The sequence below is a fragment of the Spodoptera frugiperda genome, chromosome 25, assembly GCF_023101765.2.
Source record: "Spodoptera frugiperda isolate SF20-4 chromosome 25, AGI-APGP_CSIRO_Sfru_2.0, whole genome shotgun sequence".
Taxonomy (NCBI): domain Eukaryota; kingdom Metazoa; phylum Arthropoda; class Insecta; order Lepidoptera; family Noctuidae; genus Spodoptera; species Spodoptera frugiperda.
In genome coordinates, this window is record NC_064236.1 from 12,171,972 (window position 1) to 12,198,471 (window position 26,500).

Below are 26,500 nucleotides of genomic sequence, written 5' to 3' on the forward strand. Positions count from 1 at the left end.
TCCTTCTGCTTGAATTTATGAATTAATTGGCTACACCTATACCTACATCAAAAATCTTATATGTAGGTACTCTTTTACGAAATGAAAAATATGTTTCAATAATTTATTATGCACAACGTGCACAACAACACGCTCTATCCCCGAAGGGGTAGGCAGAGGTGCACATTACGGCGCGTAATAATTATCGCTATATAATGTACCTACACTCATTTTTCACCATTTGTGTTTTAAGTCCCATGTAATAGGGGTTGAGAATATTGCCTTATATTGGATAATTAATTTATTATATTGTAAAATAATACTATACGCAAATTGCACTGACAGTAATCGATTTTTTAAGTGTGGGAGAGCCATGCTTCGGCACGAATGGGCCGGCTCGACCGGAGTGATACCACGGCCTCACAGAAAACCGACGTGAAACAACGCTTGCGTTGTGTTTCGTTGTGTGAGTGAGGTTACCGGAGGCCCAATTCCCCCTTCCCAATCTTCCCCATCCCCAATTCCCGAACAACAACCCTTAAATTCCTAACTCCAAAAAAGCCGGCAACGGCATTCTGGATAACGAAACGTAGGTACCTAGGTAATGCCTATAATATATACGACATAAAATATAACTGCGCCTGACTCGATATGCATTCATGCCTTTAGTTACGTGCGTACAAAAATAATAATGGGTTACCAAAATGTCTACAAAAGGAAAACAAGCAGACAGTACCGCAGCGCCATATAAGTGACACCTACCGCCATCTATCCACAAATAGGGGAAGTTTATACGTCCTTTATAATATATTTGCGTTTTTTCTCATACTTTTAGTATAATAACATTAATAACACTATCATAAACATATTTACGATTAACCAAATAAATTATACTTGATTAATTATGAATTTATTTATTATTTTATTTTTAGATAAACATTGCCCCACTTCTGGTTAGGATTTTCTCCTGTGTCGTGGGTGCGTATACAAACATACAAGTTCACATACACATGACACCCAGACCAGAAACTACAATTTGTGGATCACACAGAGTTGTTCCGTGCGGGAATCAAACCCACTACACAGGCACGCACGTACGAAACACCAGAAGCGTTACAAGTGCGTTGCCGGCCTTTTGGGTGTTATGAATTTAAGGGTTTTTGGGGAATCGGGGATAAGGAAGGGAATTGGACCTCCGGTAACCTCACTCACACATCGAAACACAAGGTAAGCGTTGTTTCATTCGTGCCGAAGCATGGTTCTCCCACACTTAAACACAGTAGTGCACACTAATGCACGGTACCATTTTCCATGTTATCTTATTATCACCTGTAGGTAGGGTAAGTAAAATGAAGAAAAAAACAACAGTTTTGATACATCATTTATTTTAATAATATTTAAATTTAAATGGATTATACAACACCAATTTTTAACATTCATAAAATACTCACATTATTATCATGACGCAAAATTACATATTAAATAAAAAGGTATGTTTATGTGTACTTTTTAAAATCCTCATCATTAAGTTAACAAGAGTAGAATTATTAAGCCGATAGCCAGTGTCACATTAATTTACATAGGTACATCGTGTTCAGAATAGATTAAATAATACATTTTTTATATTTGAATTGATTCGGTATTTGGCTGTTATATTGCCTGTTGGTGATCCCAAATGAAGCAGTAGAGATACAGGCAATGCTTGCTATCAATATTGTAGATATATAAACTGATTGACACGTAAACCACTGATCCTATGACACGTTCATGATAACATAAGTTATTTCATAAAATATGATGATATACTATGTAGATATGTCATAGAAAATAAATACAATTGTGATGACAAAATTACAATATCATATTTGTCAAATCGTACAATAATATGCACTTAAAATGAGTATAATATGTAAGGCGTAGCCAACCACTGTGATAAATGCAATTAAGGCTAATTTCTTATGCTCAATAAATGGAAGTTTATTATAATATATGTAATACTAAATAACTAATAAATAAATACTTAAATATTTCACATAATAATTATTGCTGTTGATGTCACATTAAGCCACATTCAAATATGAAATACTATGAGGCTTTTTATAGACAAAAATTTTACGTAAAGACAAATTTTACATAAGGCGCAAAGCAACAACTTTTTATAACAAGAGTCTTAGGTTTTGTACTCAATAGAGGGCGCTAATAAGATGTATGAAAGAGCATGGTAGTCCATGATTCCACTAATTGAAGACTGACTAATGGTTTGAAATTACAATTCAGTCTCATTGCTCAAGATTTTTTTTCTAAATTCGTCATTTTAGTGTTCACTAGTTGGCGCCACTGTCGAGTAAGGTATCGTCGATCAAAAGACTCTGGGCGTTAGAACGTAGTTTTGAAGAAAATTGATGAAGTCAAAATACGACACTGATGTACAGATGCTATTCTACCAGAAGGGAAATCAGGTGTTTTGTGCGAAACTACTCAGTTTGACATGAAGATGCCTCTCAAATATGTTTTACTTTTTGTTTAACAATAAGAGTAAACATGGCAATAGATAAATAGCTTATAGTACAAATGTAAGTAAATTCATTAATAATTTCGCGATACAATTTAAACCTCCACAATCCACATGTAACAATAATAAGTAATAAGTAGAGAATAGAGTAACAATAATAAGTGATTAGTTCTTCTTTCGACTTCATTTGTACTTACAAAATGGTTATTTGTACTAGCAAAGAATATTTTATTGCCATAAATTACAAAAGTTACAATAGACACCTATATTTTAGCATTTATTTGACAACCCAGAATTGTGAGAACACTGAATTATAACAACACGCTATATAAATACAACCATAATCAGATCTTTAAAGAGATACAAAGTTCACGGAAAAATATATCATAGTTTCGAGTACATAAAGTTTAAACTACGTTACAGAACATTTAAATTGTGCATAATAATAATTAAGAATATAGATATAGAACATATCATAATTATGCAGCTTAAAATAAAATACGACTAATACTTTTAAGTTAAAATATAGATAAACTGCTATTACTACAATATAAATACTTATAAACCAGACGCCAAGACTTGGTTAATGAAATAGATTTTGAATTACAAGAAAAAAATATATTTAAATTTATATGACCTGTGAAGCATTTAATGAATATGCACGATATTCCTAAAAATGCCTTAGCATGGTAATAATGTTTTAAACAACAAACTGCAGTCTGGCGTCTATATTTCGATAATTTAATAAGTTATAATAATACTCAACAACAATATATTACTTAAATTTCATACAAACAAAAAAGTGCGTTCAATACGCAAGTGTAATTAAATAATTTTAATAGGTACAGTACAGAGATTCACAAGACAGTTACAAGTATTTAATACTTTTTATAACATCACAATATAGAATTACAATAAAACTATCCAACTAGAACACTGAGATATATGTTAGCAAGCAACTTTTTTGTTGCGGCAACATCGGAAAATAAAGCGTTGTCTCCAGTAGAAACATTTGTCGAGCGACACATTGTTGTCTGTGCGATAAGGAACAGTTTCAACAATGTCGCGGCGATGTCGTCTGACGTCGCCCGACATCGCCCAATGTCTCCGGGGACACATGTTTCTCGACAAATGTTCCTAGTGGGTACGAGGCTTAAGCGTAAGCGAATAATTATCCAAATTATTAAGAAAACTTGCATGAATAAATAAAGTCCTAAGTAATTAGAAAATTGGATAAATGGAAAAATCTACTAAAATATAACTATAGACAAGTTACTTTACAATTTAACTTTGGAGTAGGTATTTGTTAGATGAATATAAAACAATAATTTTTCATTCGATAGTCAATATTTATGAGAACATTTTTAAGAGAATAGATGTAGGTAACCTTTAAATACATATTTTGATGTTACTGAAGAAGAGAAATTGTATTTACATATTATATTTTATCAGTTTTCTTAAACTTTCATTCATATAAAGGGCTTGATGTGTTTGAACAACTACTCTGAATTCTAATACTATAGGAATCACAATAGGTACAAGTAGCTTGTGCTACAACTTGATTCCTATAGTTTTAGTAACTTTTTATAAGGTTTGGGGTTCAAGGGTCAACAAATCTGCCCCTAGAGTGTGGCTGTTCTTTCCCTACAGACACTATATCTATTATTGAATAAATACTTAAACATTCTATTACAGCTTCAGTAAGTTAAACATAGATAAGACGATATTAGAACATGTTATACATAGATAAAATGAATACATTTAGTACAAACAAAATAAATTTACAGACAATTGCTGACATAATCAAATACACCATGACACTTAAATCGATTTAATGTCATTATTTTATAGACTAAAATACTACACCAATATGGAACGTTTCTGAGTTACAGAAACCAATTGAAAACTGTTTAACAAAAGTTTTAAACATGTTTATACAACCAAAAGGTAAACATTACACATTTATAATTATTTTGGGTAAAAGAATACTTTTTAATCTACAAACTAAATAATAGGGGAATGCATGATAAGGAATATATTATTGGAATAAACGTTTTAGTAAGAAAGATGACGTTTTAATATTTGAATGTAAATTATCTTGAAAACGAGATCTAGGTACATTATACTCAGTCTATAAGGCAAAGGAATGATCAAAAAAAGGGTTAGAACTGTAAACTTTTTTCTATTAATATTTTGTAAGTTAGTAGAAGCCTTTCCGAACTGAATAAGCCATCATTAAAGATGTAAAAAGAGTAATATACTCAGTGACGGATACGCAGGAGAACCAGGTGAATTCTGAGAGAACCCTGAGAAGAGAGAACCCTGAACCAGGAGAACCAGGTGAAACCCTGATTGTACTATGCATAACCAGTATAAACTGACCGTTTACTGCGTAGAAAGATCATAGAAAGCAAGCTCATGATAAACTGGCTCTTAAAAGATGATCATGTGCAGGGCTGGTCGATCGAATTGTAATCCTCCGGAAAAAAAGAATCATGGTCGACTGATGTCGACCAGTGTTGGCGAAGCGGCGGGCATCGGTATGAGCGAGGTGAAGCGGGAAGCTCAAGACAGATCGCGATGGACGACTTCTATGGAACCCTAGTACCCTAATTGGGGCAGAGGGCGTTGTGACATTAAGTCAAGTCAGGGCTGATCACTGCCAGGTCGCATGCTACAAAGTTCTGGCTGAGGATTCAGTAGATGTTAAACTAAAAGCTTCTTGATAGGAATTTTTAAAAGCTCTGAATTAATCCGACACTGAATACACCAATTTGTGACACACACAACCATCAAGAGTAAATATTTGGGTACCGTAAGTCTAAAACGTTGGGAAAAGATGTAGATTCTACATTACGTACATATTTACATCTATCGTAATTGATTTAGTGGATCTGTATGTAAGATGGACTAGAAAGTAAATGGAATACTAAATTGTTGAAGAATAATTAAGAAAAGAGATTTTTATAGAACCATTTTTTTGACAAGATAATATTTAAAGAGATTTTACTTATTTTGGCAAATAGATTTTTGTGACACATTAAGAAGGACAGACGTAGATTGATTTTCTTTTATATCTGATAAATGCATAATGGAAAATTCTCGATAAGTAGAACATACATACCTACTCATGTAGGTTATGTATTACATGACACTATAAATGTGTCATACTTGTATCAAAATTGCTTAACTATAAACCATAAATTACGCTGTCGCTAAGGTACCGAAAAGCTAATCAATACAATACAAGGGTAAAACAATGTATTACGTCATTATTTGTTTGGTTACTTATTGTTCATTTATTTTATTGTCATTGGTGTAAAATAGCCATTATTTAAATGAGAACGTAAACTGTAGAATAAGCAATAAGTTGTTAGATTTATTTAAAGCCCAATTTCACTATTTTTTGTACTTGTAGGAGTAACTAATTCTATGTGGAACAATAATAATATTGCACTGTGCGACATAATATAGCTAATCTGTGTTGAGGTAGGATAGTTCAAATTATAAGAATTTTCTTAAATCAATAACATTTGTGTAGGTAAACAGTTTACTTTTATCGATTTGATTCAGATGCTTGTTTGTTTTGCAATAAAATAATTTATATTTAGTGATATTGGGCCAAAGGTAAATAAAGTAAATAACTCAATTATTATTAACTCAAGAGCTAAGCAACACCTACACCGTCCGCATTAGTTTCGTGTCGTTTCTTTGCTAACTGAAGTATGTACGTTTCAATTTAATAGTCAGAACTTAATATCAACAACGAGACTTTACAATCAGAAGTATTTTCAAATACAACGATTCTAGATGGTAACTTTTAGGAAGCCAACCCCTATTTTGTCAAAATAGCGAACGGTAAGGTGTTTCGAACTCCATAAACATACAACTGAATAGATTTAAGGTTTCCTTACAAGCAAGCAACACGAACTCAAACCAGCCTGCATCTTCGCGAACTCCGAAAAGCAGATAGATCTTCTAGCAAAGTCGATTCTTTCACAGAAGACCTGGAACATACGAGCTTAATATTAATGCTATGCCATACATAATATGTTGCTGTTGTTGTGTTGTAGTTTAGAAGGATTAGTGGGTTTGGACAAATTGAGAGATAAGTCGAAAGGAGTATAAAAAGACTTTATAAGAAACATCAGTCAATTTAAGTGTGGGAGAGCCATGCTTCGGCACGAATGGGCCGGCTCGACCGGAGTAATACCACGGCCTCACAGAAAACCAACGTGAAACAACGCTTGCGTTGTGTTTCGTTGTGTGAGTGAGGTTACCGGAGGCGTAATCACCCCCCTTCCCAATCTTCCCCATCCCCATTCCTGAACAACAACCCTTAAATTCCTGACTCGCAAAAGGCCGGTAACGCACTTGTAAAGCCTCTGGTGTTTCAAGTGTCCATGGGCGGCGGCGATTGCTTACCATCAGGTAATACGTCTGCTCGATTACCGGCAAGTCTCATAAAAAAAAAAAAATGTTGATAACTAAGCAAACATAATGATGGTGACCAATATTTCATCTCCATGTATTTTATAATCTTTCAGCCCAGCCCCTTATTAGTACAGGTATTGTACTATAACAGCAGTATTAGAGAATCATGTAATTTTTTTTTCTTCAAAATAAAAGTATATAAAACACAATACATACAAGCCTAATAAAGCGATTTAAGGATCACACAAAGGCCCTTTACATACGCTCCGGATGCCGGATAGTCCAAGCGTATAAAAAGGTCCAAATGGGTAACTCTTTGGGACTTGGCCTTGTGAGTATTTAGGTGCATAGCAACCGGCCACCCAGTCGTCGTAATGTCAACCATGTAGATGACTCATTATTAAAAATAACGTCACGTCTTTTATCCCCGAAGGGGTAGGCAGAGGTGCAAATTACGGCACGTAATGCCGCTACACAATGTATACCCACTTTTCACCATTTGTTCCCATGTCCAATGAATTAGGGGGTGAGCCTATTGCCATGGGCACAATTCCAGACCTCATGCTACTGAGAAATTTTCGAAATTTTACTTTGTTCGAATCGGGAATCGAACTGGAGACCCCTTGTCCGGCAGTTGTACTTACTTACTCGATCAACAAGGCAGTCATTATTAAAAACATTACCATTATAAAATTAATATTGCAGAAAAACAAATACCTTGAATGCCTCAGGGATTTCCTCAATAGCCCTGTGTATTAGAGTACCATTAACATAAACACAGTTGGCGGCTTCGTCTTCTGGAACCGTCAGAGTTTGATAGGTGAAGTTTGCTTCACGTTCGATCCTCTTAAGCAATTCTTTGGCTTCCTTGCTGGCACTGACACATAACACATCAGGGCCTGCCATCGTGATGTACTTCTTTAATTCTTTACAACCTTTGGATATCTGTAATTTTAATAATAATAATATGGACTAAACGTATGAGGTAGAGCATCTCTTATAAAGGTTATGCCATGTACACAATACAAGTTTCTTCCCTGTTGTTGACTTGCTTGGTCTAAAAAACAATATTTGCGTTCAATTTTAGTGTATAACAATTGCTTACAAATATTTGAAAATCCACAATTACGCTACTTAAATTTAATTTGATAAACAAGGTGGTAAACAAGAAAATAGTATTGTATAAATGACCCTTTAGAATTTTAAAGTACACGTGTAATATACACGACCAGGGGGTATGAGTTCATCGGATAGTACCTAATAAATTAAATATGACAAGGACAGTTAGGTATTTTGTCAATTATGGTAGTGTAATATAATATTTATATAAAACTAAACAACAACACTGTGTGTATAGCTTACAATAGGATAATTATAATGAATGTCGTTTAAAAATGGGTTGGGTGGACGATATCGCCAGAATTACTAGAATTAGATAGCTGAGAGATGCAGCAATTAGAGAAGTATTTCACAGATTAGGCACAGGCACAGGCCTGGTTCATCCACTACTGGAGACAGGTCCAGTAATGGACCTGTGTCCAGTAGTGGATAAACGGATAAACCTGGGCAATATGATAATCAGGGTGATTTTTCACCAGAGATGTACTATGTAGCTATGCTACGAAGACGTAATAGCTAAGCTGTGAAACTATGTGACCGTTTCTACTGATAATAAACTATGTAGCTGTGTGAGGATGATGCGCAGTTTGAGTATGCCATATATCGATAGTAGGGAAGCTTTCCCTAGCACACATCTATAGCATGCATCCATAACACCCATCTTTCCATTTAAAAAACATAGCTTGGCTTGAATATAATTGGTGGAAGCCAAACGCATCCACAGCAACATAGCATAGCTTATTTCTGGTGGAAAAGCACCCTAACTCCCAGAAAATCTCTATAATTGCATATAATTATGACGAAATCATTATTAGGTTGATACTAGGATACGATAAACGTAGGCTTATTAGAATCATCTAATAATACGATATACGTAGGCTTATGAGAATCATCTAATAATACGATATATCGTAGGCCTATTACATATATTTCGTGCCTCACGATTTCTAAGAACAAACGCGGGAATTACATATATTTTATTCATTGTTAATTTGCATAACAAGTATGGATAAATAGCTAGTTTCTCAAATGCTAATGTGAATCACATTAAAGCAGTAATAATATGATATATAAATAACTAAAGCACATTCCATACTATTTTCCTGCTAGGCTGTATGTTTAATGTGAAAATTAATTTAAAATAACTTGTCTAATAATAAAACTAAAGATTGTGTTAGGTTGAACACGCTAAATTCCGGAATTATAGTTCGGAATTGAATAGTTCCTTTTGTGTTGGATAGTAATTTAATTGATTGTAAGGCTATAATATAAGTTAGGCTAATTAAATCATTGTACATTCAATATGAGTTCAGCAAATCCGTTGAAGCCGCGCAGCAATAGCTAGTACAACCATAAATACTTGGCGGATCGCTATATTGTCAATGCATGATGTTTAATGTCGGTATTGAAAAACAATATTAGCCGTATTTGCCATCATTATAATAAAGTAAAATGGGTACTCGGCTCAGTGAAGATTGAAGAAGCTAATTGGATTATTGTTTATGACAAACTAGCACATAATATGATTTCACCAATAAATTATCTAAATATATATTTCTTCACAGCGAACAAACAGACAGAAATGTGTTTGTTTAATAATATGCTATTATGACAATGTTACATACAACAATGTCACAAACAGCAAATCTTAACATATTCAGTAAAATCTTACCTTAATAGGCGTGCAAGGAAATTCAGGAAATGTTTCAGCTACAGCGCTAGCTCCAGCTTCATTTGTGTTCTCAGAAATGCCAACAAAGAACTCTCGGCCTGAAACATTTAAACATAAATTATTTTTAACTTATTTAAGTTCCATTCTACAGTTACTCCTCAAAGCGGTAGGCACTAATATCGACACAGCATTTAGGAGCAGAGCAAAAACTACACCACTTAGGCAGATGCCATTGTGAGTCCTCAAACAAATCTCATAACATCAATTGAACAGAACATAAAAGTTGATTGTGCCTTTATTTGTACAAACTATATTTACCTGTGAACAACACATCTGCACATGAAATATTGGCATCGGGGTCTACTTGATCAATGACAGTCTGGCCCAATTCTTTTTGCAAAATCTCTTTTAATATTTTTGTCTGCAACAAGAGAAAAACTAATTTATACACTCTTTTGCTTTATGTTGTAGTCTGGGAAAGAAGCTTAGATAAAACCAGATTCCTGTCCATATATATCTGGAAGCTGTTAACACTTTAAATGTCATGTTGGCAAAAGTGAATGGCGCTAGCGGAAGATTTGCCTTCAACAGATTTTTGTTGTCTTAAAATTATGTTTAATCTAACTATGCCAATTTCTTTCAATAAATGAGTTTAAATATGTTGCAACTGCAAATGCGTTATGCTGACAAATTAAAGACAATTTCGCCATGGCATTTATGCAAAGCAACAAATACACATACTTCTTTAATATTCAAGAGTCATGTAAGCCATAAAATTACGTAACCATGAGTAATTCCCTTAATTAAGGGATCAGGTCTGGATGTCAATTTGCAAATACGATAATGAGGTCACATTAATTTACTTCAAAGGCTAAATTAGATTACATATGCATTCAATTATTGTATGACATAATATGCTTAAATCTTGAGTTGTGACTCAAGAACTGCACAATTCTCATTAACTGTTTCAAATGATAATAGTACCTAAATAAAAGATAGACCTGATAAAATTATTAGTAGCATATCTTGCATTTCAGTAACTTAATTGTTAATATTAAATTTTAAGTTAACTGGTAATTCAGTGCTAGTTTCATTATCAATTAGAGTAGTAGTCTTGCAGCAACTTTGTGAAATGGACTATCTATTGGACAGATTTTAATAAAACAGTGTTTCAAACTACAACCTGTACCCTTAGTACAAGTTTGCCTCAAGTTTAAAAGAACAGTAACGAGATTGGGTTTGGTGCTCTGATTGGTTGGTTTATTGAGCCAGCCAATAACAGCACTGAACATGCTCCCATTTCAATTAATTTTAACCTAAAGTAAATTCATACTAAAGGTACTGAGTTCATGTCAGAAAATCCAAAGATTCAATAATTTTGCGTAATATGTATCTCACTATAGATAGATATTATAGAAAATGGAATATTCAGAAAAGTCATTAAAATGTAAATTAATTTAGGTTTATAGCACTACATTAAATCATCATAACAATCTAAAATAATTACAGGATAAATGACCTGAAATAAAAACTTAGGTAATTATGTCATACCTAATAGCATACCTATATTATAATTAACTACTGTTCTAGAAATAGAAATGATTAGCCCTCGATAAACATTTCTATTTCTAGAATAGGGGACATAATTATGGAAAATTAATAACTTTGATATTTCAATAATATTGATTGAAACATTAGGTATGTTCCTTTCACAGTACAATAAAATTGCGCATATCTTTATATATATAATTCTTCTGTAAGTGTGTATGTCACTGAACTTCTCTTAAACAACTGGACCGAGTTTGATGAAATTTTTCATGAGCGTAGAGAGACATTTTAGCTTCTGCACGCTCATGAATCACATGTGGTTCAGGAATACTTTTAGTTATATAAGTGCCCTGATGCACATATGGCTCAGGAACATATTAGTACTTTTCAAGCGCACTTTTCCTGAACCATATGTGGCTCATAGGACAGGAAACGTGTTAAAGACGTGTAGACAGGACAAAGTCTGTCGGGTCTGCTAGTTATGTATAATAGTTTGAAAAACAACATTTAATTATGAAAAACATGCATATTTGTCAAGCTGACACAATATAAATGTATTATGCATATTTTACATTGATTCGCCAATTGCCAGTGCTACTTATATACTAGATTAATAAACATTCTCTGCAAAATAAAACATTATTGGAATTATAATTGAAATTCCGAGAACCTAGAATGCTACAGTAATAGTTATGTGGTATATATCAGCAATCACAAACACAAGTTTACTTACGTTGTGAGCTTCAATAGACGAGTTGTTCCTTGGAAGGAGGGCAATACCATGGCAAGCAATAGCTAGATTCTCCAGCAAGAGCTTATCACTCAACGAGCCTTGCAAATTGACTTCAACCACTTCTATATTCAACTCCCTCAAGAGTCTCAAATAGCAGTCATGTTGACGTCGTACTTCGTCGAATTCAACACCATCTCCACAGCTCGACCCAGGAGTAGCTTTCCCCACTATAGCGTGGGTAAACTCGTGCATCTTGAAATCCATTTTAAATTAAATATAGGTAAAATCGATAGGTAGCTTCTTCTCGTTAAATTCCCAACTGAGTTGATGGAGATGAAGTGTAGTTAGGTATTCTATTGCTCCGCTTGGAAGGCAATAATTAAACCAGCCAAGTATTCAGTGGGCTACTCTACACAAGTACTTCGTCCAAAACTAACATGATACGCGGAAGAAATAATATTATTTAATAATGAAACTCAAAGATATTAAGAAAGACCAGACCAAGGCCTTTGACGCAAAAATTAAATTAAATTATTTTTCAGTTGAAGAGATTCGATTTTCCTGTCAAGTCTACTCTAGGTGTCACCGATACCGATAGTCCCTTCCGTTTTGAGGATATTGACATTTGACACAATGCGACTTGACACTCTTGACAGCGACAAATGACAAACTGTAAAAGTCCAAGCATTTATGCGCAGCGAGTGTTGTGCCTACTGTATTCGATTCGTGATATCGTAACTTTTACTAACGCACGCTAACAGGATACGATTCACTTTACACGGTTAGAGCAGTGGCAACCGGCTGCCTCGCGACGTGTAGCGGGTTCGATCCCGCGCGGAGTCATTCTTTATGAGATTCACAAAATTATTGTTTCTCCTATGGGTGTCATGTATAGTATATGAAATTGTATTTTTGTACACGCAACAAGTTTTTTGCTCACGATACAGAAGAAAGTCCTAGTATGGGACAACGGTAGAAATTATTTAGTTAGTTTATTTAAATTACTGTAAAAACCGATACTTTCTCTAACTAAACGTCAAAGATCGATAGCGAAGTAGTTACCTAAGTAACTATTTAATTTAGAGCTGGCTACATTAATGAAGCTTAAATTAAAAAAATAAAACTACAATTACCAAATCTAGAAACCTCTCTCGATTAACTGCTAATTTAGAATAATGAGCTCAAGATTGGCTTTGGCTTCGCTAACCAGAAAATGGTAATAAGTATCTCATGTATGATATCTGTCATTTGTCAGCATGCTTGTTGGCAGCAAATGTCAATGGTCAAAGTGTCAGTCAAATCAATGACGTCTATAGAAGCTATACGACTTACTTATCGTTGTGTTTACTACTTCCCGGGTTTTTGTGTCATCTCCCTTTTTCCTTCAATATTTTTTATTATATTGTCTGCGTTACACAAGTCATAAGACGTAAATAGACATATATAACGTATTTGTATTCTGTAAATACATTTAGATAAGAACAATATAGTTAATCCCGCCTCATCTATCAAATAAAACTCGTATTATAGATAACAACTCCATTATAAAGATTAATCCGTAACGAGTATAGTGTGTGATCATAATAATGTCTGAATATGGAAAATTCGGTCCGCTAATTGGTGCCATTGACGAGGGCACTTCAAGTGCGCGGTTTATTATTTTCAAAGCGAATTCTTCAGAAGTTGTAGCATATCATCAGAAAGAGCTTGAGCAAATTTTCCCCCAAGAAGGATGGGTTGAACAAGATCCGAACGCAATTTTAGAAGTGGTTACGACATGCATACAGAAAGCAGTTGAGAGTTTGGTGTCGTTAGGAGGTTCAGCTAAGGTTTGTGTGTATTATTTCACTTGAAATTTAATTTTCGAAGGTACATCATAGCGTATTTATAAAAATGCGACATCTATTGGTCGGTGGGTATCCTTTTAATTCAAATATGTAATGCAGCCATAAGGTGGTTAATTTAAAGAAGTTTTATAAATTAAATTATTAATATTATTAGGTTAATGAAATTGTTTAAGCACTTTAGAATGGGTTAATTGATGCAAGTATAATTTTTTGCAATATTGAGTTATATTCATATTCGGAATCAGCGAATTATCCTCCATCGAATGATGTACACCTGGTGTACAATGACCGTATATCACAAAACATGTATAATTTGTCTAGGTTGTATGTAGTCATACCTGTTTGCTCACAACTATTTATAGCTTCAAGCTATTTTAGATAATAATAATTAATTATGTAATTTCATTTATAGTTACTTATGAACCTGCCTGGTTTCCAAATACATCGATAAAATAAGTAGATTAACTCAATCTACAGATAAGGTTTAGTTACTATGTTACTGGCATGAAGAAATGTTATGCCATAAAGTTAATTAGAATTTTCTATCATATAACTATACCTTATTATCAGTTATGCCTTCCATTATCTATCCATTATTGCAATACTGACCTCCTTGGTTTATTGCTTGTGATCCTAATATTTTGGAATCCAACCTCAGATTGGATGAAATACATACATATATTTTATATACAGTTATTTTATTACTGTTTTCCATTAAACTACATTAGATTGATGATAATAAACTGAAAGCAGTAATACAACAAAACATAATTATCCATTGTTTCTTTGTATTTTGTAATTATTGTACAATTGTACATAGTATTTGTACACTGTGGAAAACATATGGTTTTTTTTAGACATCCTTATGTATTATGTTTAACGAATGAATAATGGACCTAGTTTTTTAAAATTTATTTGTATCTTGGGTAGTGATAGTTGCAATTCCACAAGACTCTGAACAAAGTTAGTTAACTACAGCCAATAATTAAATGTAATGATTTGTATTGCAGGATATAATTGCTGTTGGTGTAACTAATCAAAGAGAGACAACAATAGTTTGGGATCGAAGCACAGGCAAACCTTTACACAATGCAATTGTTTGGTTGGATATGAGAACTTCTTCTACTATCGACAAGTTGTTGGACACGGTACCCAACAAAACAAGGAATAAAAATTACTTAAAGGTGAATATGTTTTTAATCAATTTTAAAATATAAATTAGTTAGTTATAACAACAAATTAGCCAATCTCTCCATACTTGCACCAGTAAACATTAATTACAACCAGAAGATTGTTTCAGTATTATTTGTCACAATCATGTTTAGCATGATGAATGAAAGAAGAAATCTCTTCTTTTCCTTTACACTTTGTGACCACTTTCCTCATAAAATGACTAACATTTTGTCTGAGAAACCAATTTATTTTCCCTAAGCCACTTGTAGCAATTACTACTTGTTAGATACCTGATATAGGTACATATGCCAATTGACATAGTATACTATATACAAAGAATATAAATGATCTTACAGCCATTGTGTGGACTTCCTTTGTCCCCTTACTTCAGCGCAGTAAAATTAAGATGGCTCAGTGACAATGTTGATGCTATAAAGAATGCTATGAAGAAAGGAACATGTTGTTTTGGTACAGTCGATACCTGGATCATTTGGAATTTGACAGGTAAACAGTACATATACACACCTACTAATATAAAAGTAAAAGATTTTATGTTTGTTTATTAGTCCCTCACATTAAAACCACTGAATAGATTGAGATTAAATTTGAAACGGGGGTAGATTATGATATTGAATAACATAAGGCACTTTTACCCCTATGGGAATGCGGGTAAGCCACTGGCAGAGGCTAGTACCTGCTTCATAATTGTTGTATGTCATATGTGTCATGACCTGTGAATAATGAATATTGTTAGTCTCAAACTAGTTAGTTATTAAAGCGAAAAATTTTGATACTTATCTTTAACTTGTGCTTCTTTAATGTTCTTATTAAAATTTGTGAATGTAAATATTTACAGGTGGTCCCAATGATGGCAAGCATGTCACTGATGTAACCAATGCATCTAGGACTATGATGATGAATATTGAGAACCTGGACTGGGATCCATTGTTGCTGAAGTTTTTTGAAGTTCCTAAGAGTGTGTTACCAGAAATTAAATCGAGTTCTGAGGTAAGCGTTGTTATTGTCAGCTTTGTGCAAATACTAGATCTTTGTACTAAAGAATTCATCATTGCTTTATTCAATAATGCATAACAAATGTAAAGATTGAGGTTCCATTGATTGTGCGAGACGAAATACTTGTAATCAATGTAGTTGATATACATAGCTAAAGAATTGCCCTTTGCTCGTTCCAATGAGCATGAATTATTATGACTCATAAGGTCAACTTCAATCATAAAGCGTTTGCCTTCACACTAATTAGTGATAATAGATAGAGGCCAATTAACAAATAAATGAATAGCTAAATGGAGCCCATGTAGTACTGTAAGTATTTTGATTTGTAACAAAATATAAAGATCATAATGATGTTATTAAATATTTTCTTCCACATAAAATTGTTGTCCTAATAAGATCTCAGGAATCTAAGGAGTGAAGAAAATTTAATTGATTGTAGTTTATACAATAAGAAATTGTCAGTAACATAAACAATACTATAGGTAAACAGCTAATGGTTAGACCATGACAAATTTGGGATGTTTGAATTAAGTTATTTATAATACTGTTAATTCATTCAGGTTTATGGTTACATAGCTGATGGTCCACTGAAAGGTGTACCAATAGCTGGTTGTCTTGGAGACCAACAGGCCGCCCTAGTGGGCCAAATGTGTTTGCAAAAAGGCCAAGCTAAAGCTACATACGGAACTGGTTGCTTTGTGCTTTACAATACGGGCGATATTCGCGTCAATTCTGGCCGAGGTCTGCTTACTACGGTTGCTTATCAGCTAGGAAGCAAGAGCCAACCACACTATGCCCTTGAAGGATCAGTAAGTTGTATTTTGATTTGTATTGTTATGTGTATTTCAAATCTATGTAGATATAAACAAAGTTGTGACTTAGTGTTTATGACGGGGAATTTTTTAAGTGGTTACAAAAGTAATGAAAAATTTGATGAAATCTTTATTGGAATCGATAGAACGATCAATATAATTTAATATTTAATGATGATTTCATCCAAATGCTGGCCGCGGCTCTGGTTTAGATGGCCCATTCGCAAGGCCCAACGACAATGGCCGAAACGTTACTGTGAATGGCGCGCGCTACCGTGTGATGATTGGCGAATTTTTTTGGCCAAAATGCAAGAATTGGACATGCCTGACATGTGGTTTCAACAAGACGGTGCCACATGCCACACGACACGCGAAACAATGAGAGCCGCCTTCGGTAAACAGTTTGGGCCCGTCAATTGGCCGCCTAGATCGTGTGATCTAACGCCTTTGGACTATTTCTTGCGAATGGGCCATCTAAACCGGAGCCGCGGCCAGCATTTGGATGAAATCATCATTAAACATTAAATTATATTGATCGTTCTATCGATTCCAATAAAGATTTCATCAAGTTTTTCATTATTTTTGTGTTTTTTTGAAAATCAAATCCTAACCACTTAAAAAATCACCCGTTACAAAAAAGAAGGTTTGTTATTTTCATAATCTTTGATGTAATGGATTTATCCTTGGCACATGTAACAGATTATGTATGAAAATATAAAAAATGTTTACTCATAATAAGTATTTGTATTAATTCAAACAGTGCAAAGTTCGGCATTGTACATAGTGTTAAAAAATCTTGAAGCTGTTCTCTGTAAAATCTTTATTTATTTTTATTTATGAATAACATTGTAGGTAGCTGTTGCTGGAGCTGCTTTAGGCTGGCTTAGAGATAATATTGGCCTCTTGGAGAGTGCCAAGGATTCGCAGGGTATAGCTGAGAAAGCTACAGAAAATGGCAGTGTTGTATTTGTGCCTGCTTTCAGTGGTTTGTATGCACCATACTGGCGTCAAGATGCGAGAGGGTATGTACTGCGTTTTAATGCTATGCCATTTACAAATAAATACTTAAGAACATTACACAATTGTTAAAGACTTTTTTGTTCTATTTAAATTGTGAGATTAACATTGTTATCAGTAAAGACTAGACAATTTTGGGATTTGTTTTTAATATTTTGTTCAATTCATATTATTACGTAATTTAGCTCAATCAATATTTAAAATTTCCAGTGTTATATGTGGAATATCTGAAGATACGAACTCCAATCACATTGTAAAGGCTGCCCTCGAAGCTGTCTGTTTTCAAGTGCGGGACATCCTCGATGCTATGAATGAAGACTGCGGTATTCCTCTGCAACTACTTAAGGTAATAATTTTTACCTACACGTATTACTTAGTAGGTACTTGCTCTGATACATATTTCAATTTTAACTTTCCGTTTTCCAGGTGGATGGTGGCATGACTTCTAATGCTCTAGTCATGCAAATGCAAGCTGATTTAATCGGAATCAACGTAATAAAGGCTGGGTTTACCGAGAGCACCGCTTTAGGCGCAGCGCTTTGTGCCTATTGGGGAGTGGAGCCTTCTAAGCAAGGGTCTCCTATACCCATGACCAGTGGAACTACTTACACCTCTCTTATAACCGACGACGAACGAGATATGCGATACAAACAGTGGAAGATGGCTGTTGACCGATCCCTTGGATGGGAACAAAACTAAGTACCTATTTAATCGAAATTCTAATACTAATAATGCCTTACACATATTAATCAAAGCAATAACATTTCATATACAACTGTTACATATTTATATACAATTATTTTTTTAAATGTTCAATACAGAGACTGATAAGTACGATAATTTTAAATTAAATTAAACTATTATATTTAATTGGATGCAATTGACAATAGTAGATTCAGTACAAATAGGTACACACCCATTATTTAGATAGCATAATCTTCTATACAAAAAATAAGTGTTCATGAAATAACAAATACAGATATATTGTACATATTGTTGTATATTGCTAACTGTCATTTTTTAAAATCATATTACTATAATAATGTATGCAACAAATTTTTGTTCAGTTAAAGTGCCAAGCATCCATTTTAGGGGTAGAACATTTTCTTCAATAAAATAAAATAGATATAAAGGTAGAATCGACCTTTGAACAAAATTGGGTACACTACAGCCGAAATTGTCTAGTCTATAAGTGTCATTTCTTGCATAGAGTAACTTTTAAAACCTAATAACCTTGCCATGCCTTTTTTTAAAGTTATAATATTTAGTTCTGAAATTGGCCTAATCATTGGTTTTATTGCTAGTTATATTTTCTAGATTCTAGCTTATTATAGGTCCGTTGTTCGAGAGGTCGCAAGTACGACTGCTAATGCTTGACTTGAAAAGTTTTATGTCTTTGACTGCCAATAGAAAACTGTTGAAGGCAAATCCTCCGCTAACGTCGGTCACCGGTGACCACCGCGGCGTTCAATGTGTTAGTTTGATTATTCTAAAATTTGTCAGTTACACCACTTAGTCTGGAGTTGTTGGCTGTCTGCAATAGGCATAGTTAAAAGTGGGTGTTATTTGGTATTGTGCAGTTCTGATTATACAGAGATTAAAAAGAGTGACGTTGCTTTTGCTCTGATTATCGTTTTTACATTGCAATACTATATATCCTTTAATTAAGCAAAGTCCATCAGTGGACATACGTTTATGTATATTTATAGTATATTGTTGTTGTTTTTAATCAGTTTTGGGTCCTGTTTTACTAAAAGTTGTATTTTAAATGAAATGACAAATATTATGTTAGTCATAAATATACAAGGTTATCTATAATGAATGATGTAACATCACTTTTTGATTATATTTTAAATTTTATATAAAAGACATAAATAGGCACTAGAACATTGAAAATACGTGATATTTTAATATTTTAGCTCAGATACAGACAGATGAAGATTCACAATGAATCTGCTGTAGCTAACTATCTTAATTTGTGTTTAACTAGCTAACTGAACGACGGGTTACGGTTACGCGTCCACATGCCCGCGTCGTACGCATCACACGTAACGGATTTTAGTTTGTCTTGAATAGAAACTCATACAACTGCGTCCACTTATCAGCATTATCAGCAATGTCTACAACATGCGGAATGCGTACGATGCGTGCGATACGTATGTTGCGGGCCTGTGGACGTTTTCCTTTAATTAGCTAGCTGAGCTATTTCATTAAATAGCTAAATTTCCCGTTTAGGCCTATCATTAAAAAAATAAAGAATTGCCGTTAGAATCGAGTTGATACTGTAATAGATAGTTTACCAACGAATATATTATACAATTAATCGAACACGGAATTAAATTAGTTGGCTGTCATATATTCAGTATCACAGCAAATATTGAATATTGTGAGTTTTTAGTTCATTGTTTTGTAATAATAGGTTTTTATCTTCAATTATGAATTGTGTTTAAAAGAAAAAATGTTTAGGTTAATTTTATTCACTTTTTACGTGGGTTCACCATTTCATAAATAATGCAGCTTTCTTAATTTTTTGCTTTAAATGTACAATTAATATTGAACTCTAAAGTTTTTCATATGTAAGTGCATCTGTAAAAACTTTTTACAAAAACATTAAGATTTATTTTTGCTTGTCATGTTCACAATCATGTTTTTTTTTTTATTTATTTATTTATCTATAAACATTTACCATTACAGGCTAACCCAATTCGAAGTAATGTAATTATAAGTAATGCTAATGTAATTATAATTGTCACATAAAAACGGTTGTTATAATACAATATTATTTCATGTTTTTGCATAATCCAACTAAGTTATTGTCTAATTAAGGTTTATTTAACAAGATTATATTAAAATGTTGGTGTTCATGTAAATATTATCCAGGTTTTTTTTATTGTGCAGGCACGCTTATTGTTGTTTTATAAAGTTGGTGAATCATGATACTAAAAATTACTTATTTTAGTTTTAACTTATACAAAAAAGACATTGTTCTTCCTTATTATTTCATTATGAGCTGCATATAAAATGTATGGCATTGTTTAAAAAACAGTATCTATTTTAAAATAGTCCATTGTACACATTTGGCATGGAAATACATTACCTCTACAACAAATTGTCCCTCAACGAAACGACCCATCAGAGCCGTCGATAAATAGAACCAATCAAAGTAATTGTCAGCGATGACGTCACGTGGCTGCTAGGATTGATAAATTTAATATACCTGTTAATTTAAATGTGGGTAAATTGACATTCCATTCCTTATAAAGATAGCTTGATTCGGTTCATGTTATTCTAATAGTGTCTATAAACCAAAACGTACAATAATCTGTGATCGAATAATCTAACTGTAATATGTAATTTACACAAAATGGCGTCTGCTTTGCCTTATGCATCGTTGTTAATTAACTAGGTATCTATAGCGATTACACGAGTAATTGTTGAGTAATACTAATCGTTATGAGAAACTAAATAAGTACTTATATGAAATTGAAGTTATCGAAAATAACGAAAATGAAGATGAAAAAAAAAAACGAAAATGAAGTATCTATAGAGAAGGAGATACAGCTTTGAATTTGTTGATATTTGGAAACAGAACATTACCCCATGAAACATGAAAACTTTGATTAAGAAGTCTTATTGTTTTAATAAAGTTGAAGAAAGCTAAAATTATATGTTACTTCACTTCTCTGTATTTATATTGATTTGTTATGAATCAAAACGTTTGCCTACATACCCTTGTAACGAAAATATGCTTTAGGGTGACCGGTAATTAGTGAACGATATTTAAACACGTGATTGTACTCATGATTACAAATAACTTTCTCGAAGAAACTTTTTTGTATACTCATTAGTTTTATTTTTATCACAATAACAAAACAACAAAATTTCATTAGCACGCGCGCTAGTTCCAAAATACCTACTTGTCTTGCTAACAGCTGATTATGCGAAAGCACACATACGCAAAATTTTGTTGTTTTGTTATTGTGATAAAAATAAAACCAATGAATGTAATGTACAACCACGTGATTAAATATCCTTCACTAATTACCAGTCACCCTATACACGTGTATCCCTGTGTTTCCAAGTGTGCAAAAGTGGCCTTATATAATGCTTTGGTGTATTTCATATATTACTTTATGTAAGTTTTATTAAGGTATGCAACAATACATGGAAGTCAAAAACTTAACAAACTGATTCGTCTGTGTCTTTAAAGTTTTATCGAATATCAATGTAAGGACCTTTGTAGTTCTAAAGCAAAATGTTTAATAGTGTTGACTGTTGAAAATAATATAAAACAAAATTAATACATAGTATAATCTTACATAATAAAAAACGTTAAATATTGTTGAATCTGTGATGAATCCTCCAATTATTCTTATCTACCGAAAAATAATTTGAATATGATGTTATTTTTTTGAAATGGGAATTTTTGTGGATAATAATAAAAACGACGATTTATTTTTCTATTGATGTATGTTAAAGATACAATTTTATATATCCATAAAGAAATAAAATCACGTATAACTGCTCCCTGTTTTTTGTGAGCCACCTATATAGAATTTATTTGCTTGGAAAAAGAGTGGAGAGATGATGTTTTGAAATTGCAACAACGAAGTAGGTATCATGTTATGAAACGAATTGTGTAACACGGAAAGTTTACAAAATTATTGGTTTTTAAGCACTACCGTATTTAAAAGACCATTAGAGTTAGTATATTGGTAATTATTGTTATTTATTGATTCGTATATTCTTTAGGTATATTGATTATGACTACTGGACACGCGCTAATTTTAATTACCTTGCTAAATATTTTTTTGGACAATCGACTTCAGAAAATGCTGAGATATTACTATAAATACAGTATTGATAACTCAAAATCCTTATAGTGACAACGTCAAAATTAGCGTGAGTTCCAATATATATTAATGCCCCTGCGCACTAGAGCGGGACCGCTACGGGTTTTTACCGAATAGTTTAGTAAAACAACTGAATACAAGCGGCTGTACTTCTTCGGTTTGGTTTTGTAAAAAAGTATCGGGAAAAATTCATCGGAATACCGACATGCAGTGTAGCCCTTACCTAACCATGGCGAGAAAACTCACTGGATGATTTTCCCTCCTTAAAAAAAAGCCCTTCCCTAAACTGTAATCAAAATTACAGTTTTTTCTCGCTCTAGTATTCTAATACGTTGAAGGTAGTCTGCGGTTAAGATTACCGTGGATCCGCTCTATTGCGGCGGAGGCCTAAAAATAAAATATGTAAATACTAATTTATGTAGGCACGTACAATACTACCAGTTTGGCTAATTTTTGGATCCAATTTTATTTTTTCCTGGGCCTAGGTTTTAGTGTATTTCAAGCTTTTGTTATCATTCCTAATTTAAGGTGGAAGTCCTATCATTAATAAATAGTTTTCATTACCATACCTTTGTTTTATTAAGTCTCTAATTTTTTATACACTCTGACTTATTATTCTAGTAAAGGGGGGGGGGGGGGGTGACACCAGTTTCAAAAATAATTTTTCTTCTCCTCGTAAACTTAGGAGCAGTGAGCATCAGGTGTTCGACTACCATTGCAATCAGGAGTCGCCGAAGTTGTATTTTGCCACTGCAGTTGTTCTTTTTTTATATACACGCAGTTAAAGATAGATATCGCTTTTCTGAAAGAAAAAAGTGGTTTGTATAATCACTTTTTACTTTTGTTCGTGAAATTGAATACAGATGCAAGTATTCAGAAGAAAACTGCTTCAATCAGCACCAGAAACAGGTTACGTCTAGGTCACTTCTACTAATAGGTATGACGATCTTTATACCCACAAACAATTAGCTGGCAAGAAATTTCAATTTTATTGATAAAATTACCTCACACATTTTTCGACTATAAAACAATTCGTTAAAATGTAATCAGAGTTCAAAGGTACGGAGATCTACCAAGCCAGCGCTGGGTTTATTTGTCGTAGCAGGCAAATAAGTAGGTACAATATCAAAAAAACACTATTGAATTGAATTCAATACAATTGTATTGTTGGTATCCCCCAATCCGATACCTAAACAAAACAAACCGAAGTTACTAACAGGCATTTGGCTCGCGATATTGAGCGCTAACGAGATGACCGATGGCATTGAGTTCCGGAGCGAACTACAATGGTATTTTTTATTTTACTGTTTTATTCGAGAGGTTTTTTTGTTTGGCCCTAGCCCTCCATACAACTTATGTACCTGTTTCCAGTCTCTGCAACTTTTGTGACTAATTAATTAGGGAATATTGTCATACGAATAGGCTTAATATTTTTTCACAGATTATCACAAAATGAGGCCTGCTAAATGAATAATAAGATGGTACGTATTTCAGGATACTTAGTAAATCATTCCACAACTAAAAATTTTGATGAATGTTTTTTTTTTTAAATGGGTTTTTGAATCTCGAGTTCTTCAACGGTGCAAGACCAATAGGTATTGTAAAAAAAATAGAAATGCATTGGAAAGGAACGAGAAAATTAAATAAGAAAAAATTAAGCAAGAAGGTAATAAAAACAGTCTTGGACACAAACTATCTCTAGTCTAATTTGAAAGTATCAACAAAGCTTACCGAGAACAGTTTATAATAGATATGTCGGACTATACCTATGTCTCAGAACCAAGTATCATCCTAACTTATCCCTAAGTCAAGACGAGATTATAAGAGTCACACTGCCAAAATTACTTCAGATCTTATGTAGTCAAGTTTTCAGGGCTAGGGACCTATTTCACTTAGCCATAGTTCGTAGCGCGTAGCAGCGTATTCTAGTTATACTTTAGCGATTGTCAATTAATTCCACCGTTTGCACTCATATGAAATTTATGGTCCACGAATGATGCTACGCGCTATGAACTAAGCGCTACGAAACACGTGCTAAATTCTATGTGCTACGAACTCTACGCAACGACCTACGCCATACGAGATACACGGTGCGAGCTGTGCGCTACGAACCGCTTGCTACAGGCTATGCGCTACGAGCTTAATACTACAAAATATGCACTACGAACTATGCGCTAAGAAGCTACGCTTTTATAGAATTAGGTCTAGGCTTGTAAGGTTAAAATTTTGGCTTTAAGTACATGAATTCTGATAACTTTTTCACAGTGCGAACTGAATAATTTCATCTTGGCAACATTTTATTATGACAATTGTTTTTGTGGGGTTCCAATTTACGAGATTTACCTACCAGATATAATTTTTATAATCCCGGTTTACATTATATCAAGCATAGGATCTGGTGTTTTGTAGCTATGGGTAAATATTTAAAAATATCTTTGTGGGTTCATTGAAAATTAATGCTGATTTTTCTGTCGGGAATTTCGGCATTCAGGAAAGGAATAGATATACTAATCCTGAACACAAAGGTGCTACTTTTCGAGGTGGTTAGTTATTTATCTTTTAGTAAGACAGGTACATTATATAACAGGAACCTACCTTATCATTAAAGACAGCAAGACCATCGTTGCTAAATGTGGATCGCTGTGAACGTATAAGACCACGTATATACCTAGCCTCAAGATTGAGTAGTCCAGAGACGTTAATAATGGCACTTAAGTATGCACAGATCGATCGCATTAAGTGCAACTTAACTTGAGGACAGATCTATCTTCGGCGTACAGCCACAAATAATACCTATATAGGTATTTACTTAGTAATTCACATCCAGATTCTATACCTGGAAACGTTAGGTTAAATAAGATTGTAATCTTATTTACCCAACGACTATTAAGTTTGGTCTCACTTTTGTAGGTACTTGCTATCTTAATGACTATTCAACTATTTAAGAAGATAAAAGTATAATAAAAAATAGAAATTTGTGCTGCATAAAGTTGAGTTTCGATATAACATCTTACTTATCGTTTAAGAGTTTAGATAAGTTGATACCGTCTCCATTTAGAATATTCAATTCGACGAATAATTACATTGCCCGTTTTTTACCCAATAGCATATTTATGTTCATTGGGCAACTTTATTCCGAAAGAAATATGATCATCCAAAAGCCATTTACTTTTACTGCAGATTTTTATTATATTGATTGTCGTTTAATTGCGGCAATTCTTAGTATTTATTGTTCATTTGTCTATTGCAGAGCTATTAAAATCCAAAAATTGCTGTGAAATTGCCATTGACCTCAATAGCTTTGCTATATTATTGATGGACTTGATCGGATTCGGCTGAGTATAGTGTAATTAGGTGTTTCATTGGGTTGATGATTACATGAAACTACAGCAAAGCTAAGTGCTGAAGTAAAAACATGGCTAAATAAGTTGCTATACCAATAAAACTGCATGTAGGTACATACGTAACTACCTAATAGGTATTTCCTTAGGTATATTAAAGTTTGAAAAATAGAGTTGGAAGTACTTAGTTCTGCATAGACTTCTCGTTCTACTACGGTAGGTGCCCTACGTTGTACCGTAAGGGTTCCGGAGCAAATCAATCCAAAGGACCCCTTATAGGTGCTGAAGATGGCTACCAGTATGATTTTAGTGAGTGAAGTAGGGATGCTGTGTTCCAATTCCTAACATTTTTTCCAGAAGTTTGACTTAGTTAACTTTTAAAGATTTCCACCCAGAAAGCCAAAAAGGGTACTTATTAATTGCCTTTCGTAGCAAGCAGAACACTT

General features: G+C 33.5%; 2 protein-coding genes across 2 annotated transcripts; one reads left to right on the forward strand and one right to left on the reverse strand.

The window, feature by feature from the left end:
* Positions 1–1,347: 1,347 nt before the first annotated feature.
* LOC118264146 (N(G),N(G)-dimethylarginine dimethylaminohydrolase 1) lies at positions 1,348–12,622 on the reverse strand. Its single transcript, XM_035576558.2, has 5 exons — positions 11,998–12,622; positions 10,035–10,137; positions 9,717–9,814; positions 7,643–7,870; positions 1,348–6,498 (listed from the first exon to the last, which is right to left on the reverse strand). Exons 1-5 carry the CDS (start codon positions 12,259–12,261, stop codon positions 6,391–6,393), a joined length of 801 nt encoding a protein of 266 aa, XP_035432451.1. The 5' UTR covers positions 12,262–12,622; the 3' UTR covers positions 1,348–6,390.
* A 675-nt stretch (positions 12,623–13,297) lies between these two features.
* On the forward strand, positions 13,298–23,279 carry LOC118262039 (glycerol kinase). Its single transcript, XM_035573142.2, has 8 exons — positions 13,298–13,826; positions 14,855–15,028; positions 15,374–15,521; positions 15,874–16,025; positions 16,592–16,840; positions 17,696–17,865; positions 18,071–18,206; positions 18,287–23,279. The coding sequence occupies exons 1-8, from the start codon at positions 13,584–13,586 to the stop codon at positions 18,557–18,559; spliced, it is 1,545 nt and encodes a 514-aa protein (XP_035429035.1). The 5' UTR covers positions 13,298–13,583; the 3' UTR covers positions 18,560–23,279.
* Positions 23,280–26,500: the final 3,221 nt, after the last annotated feature.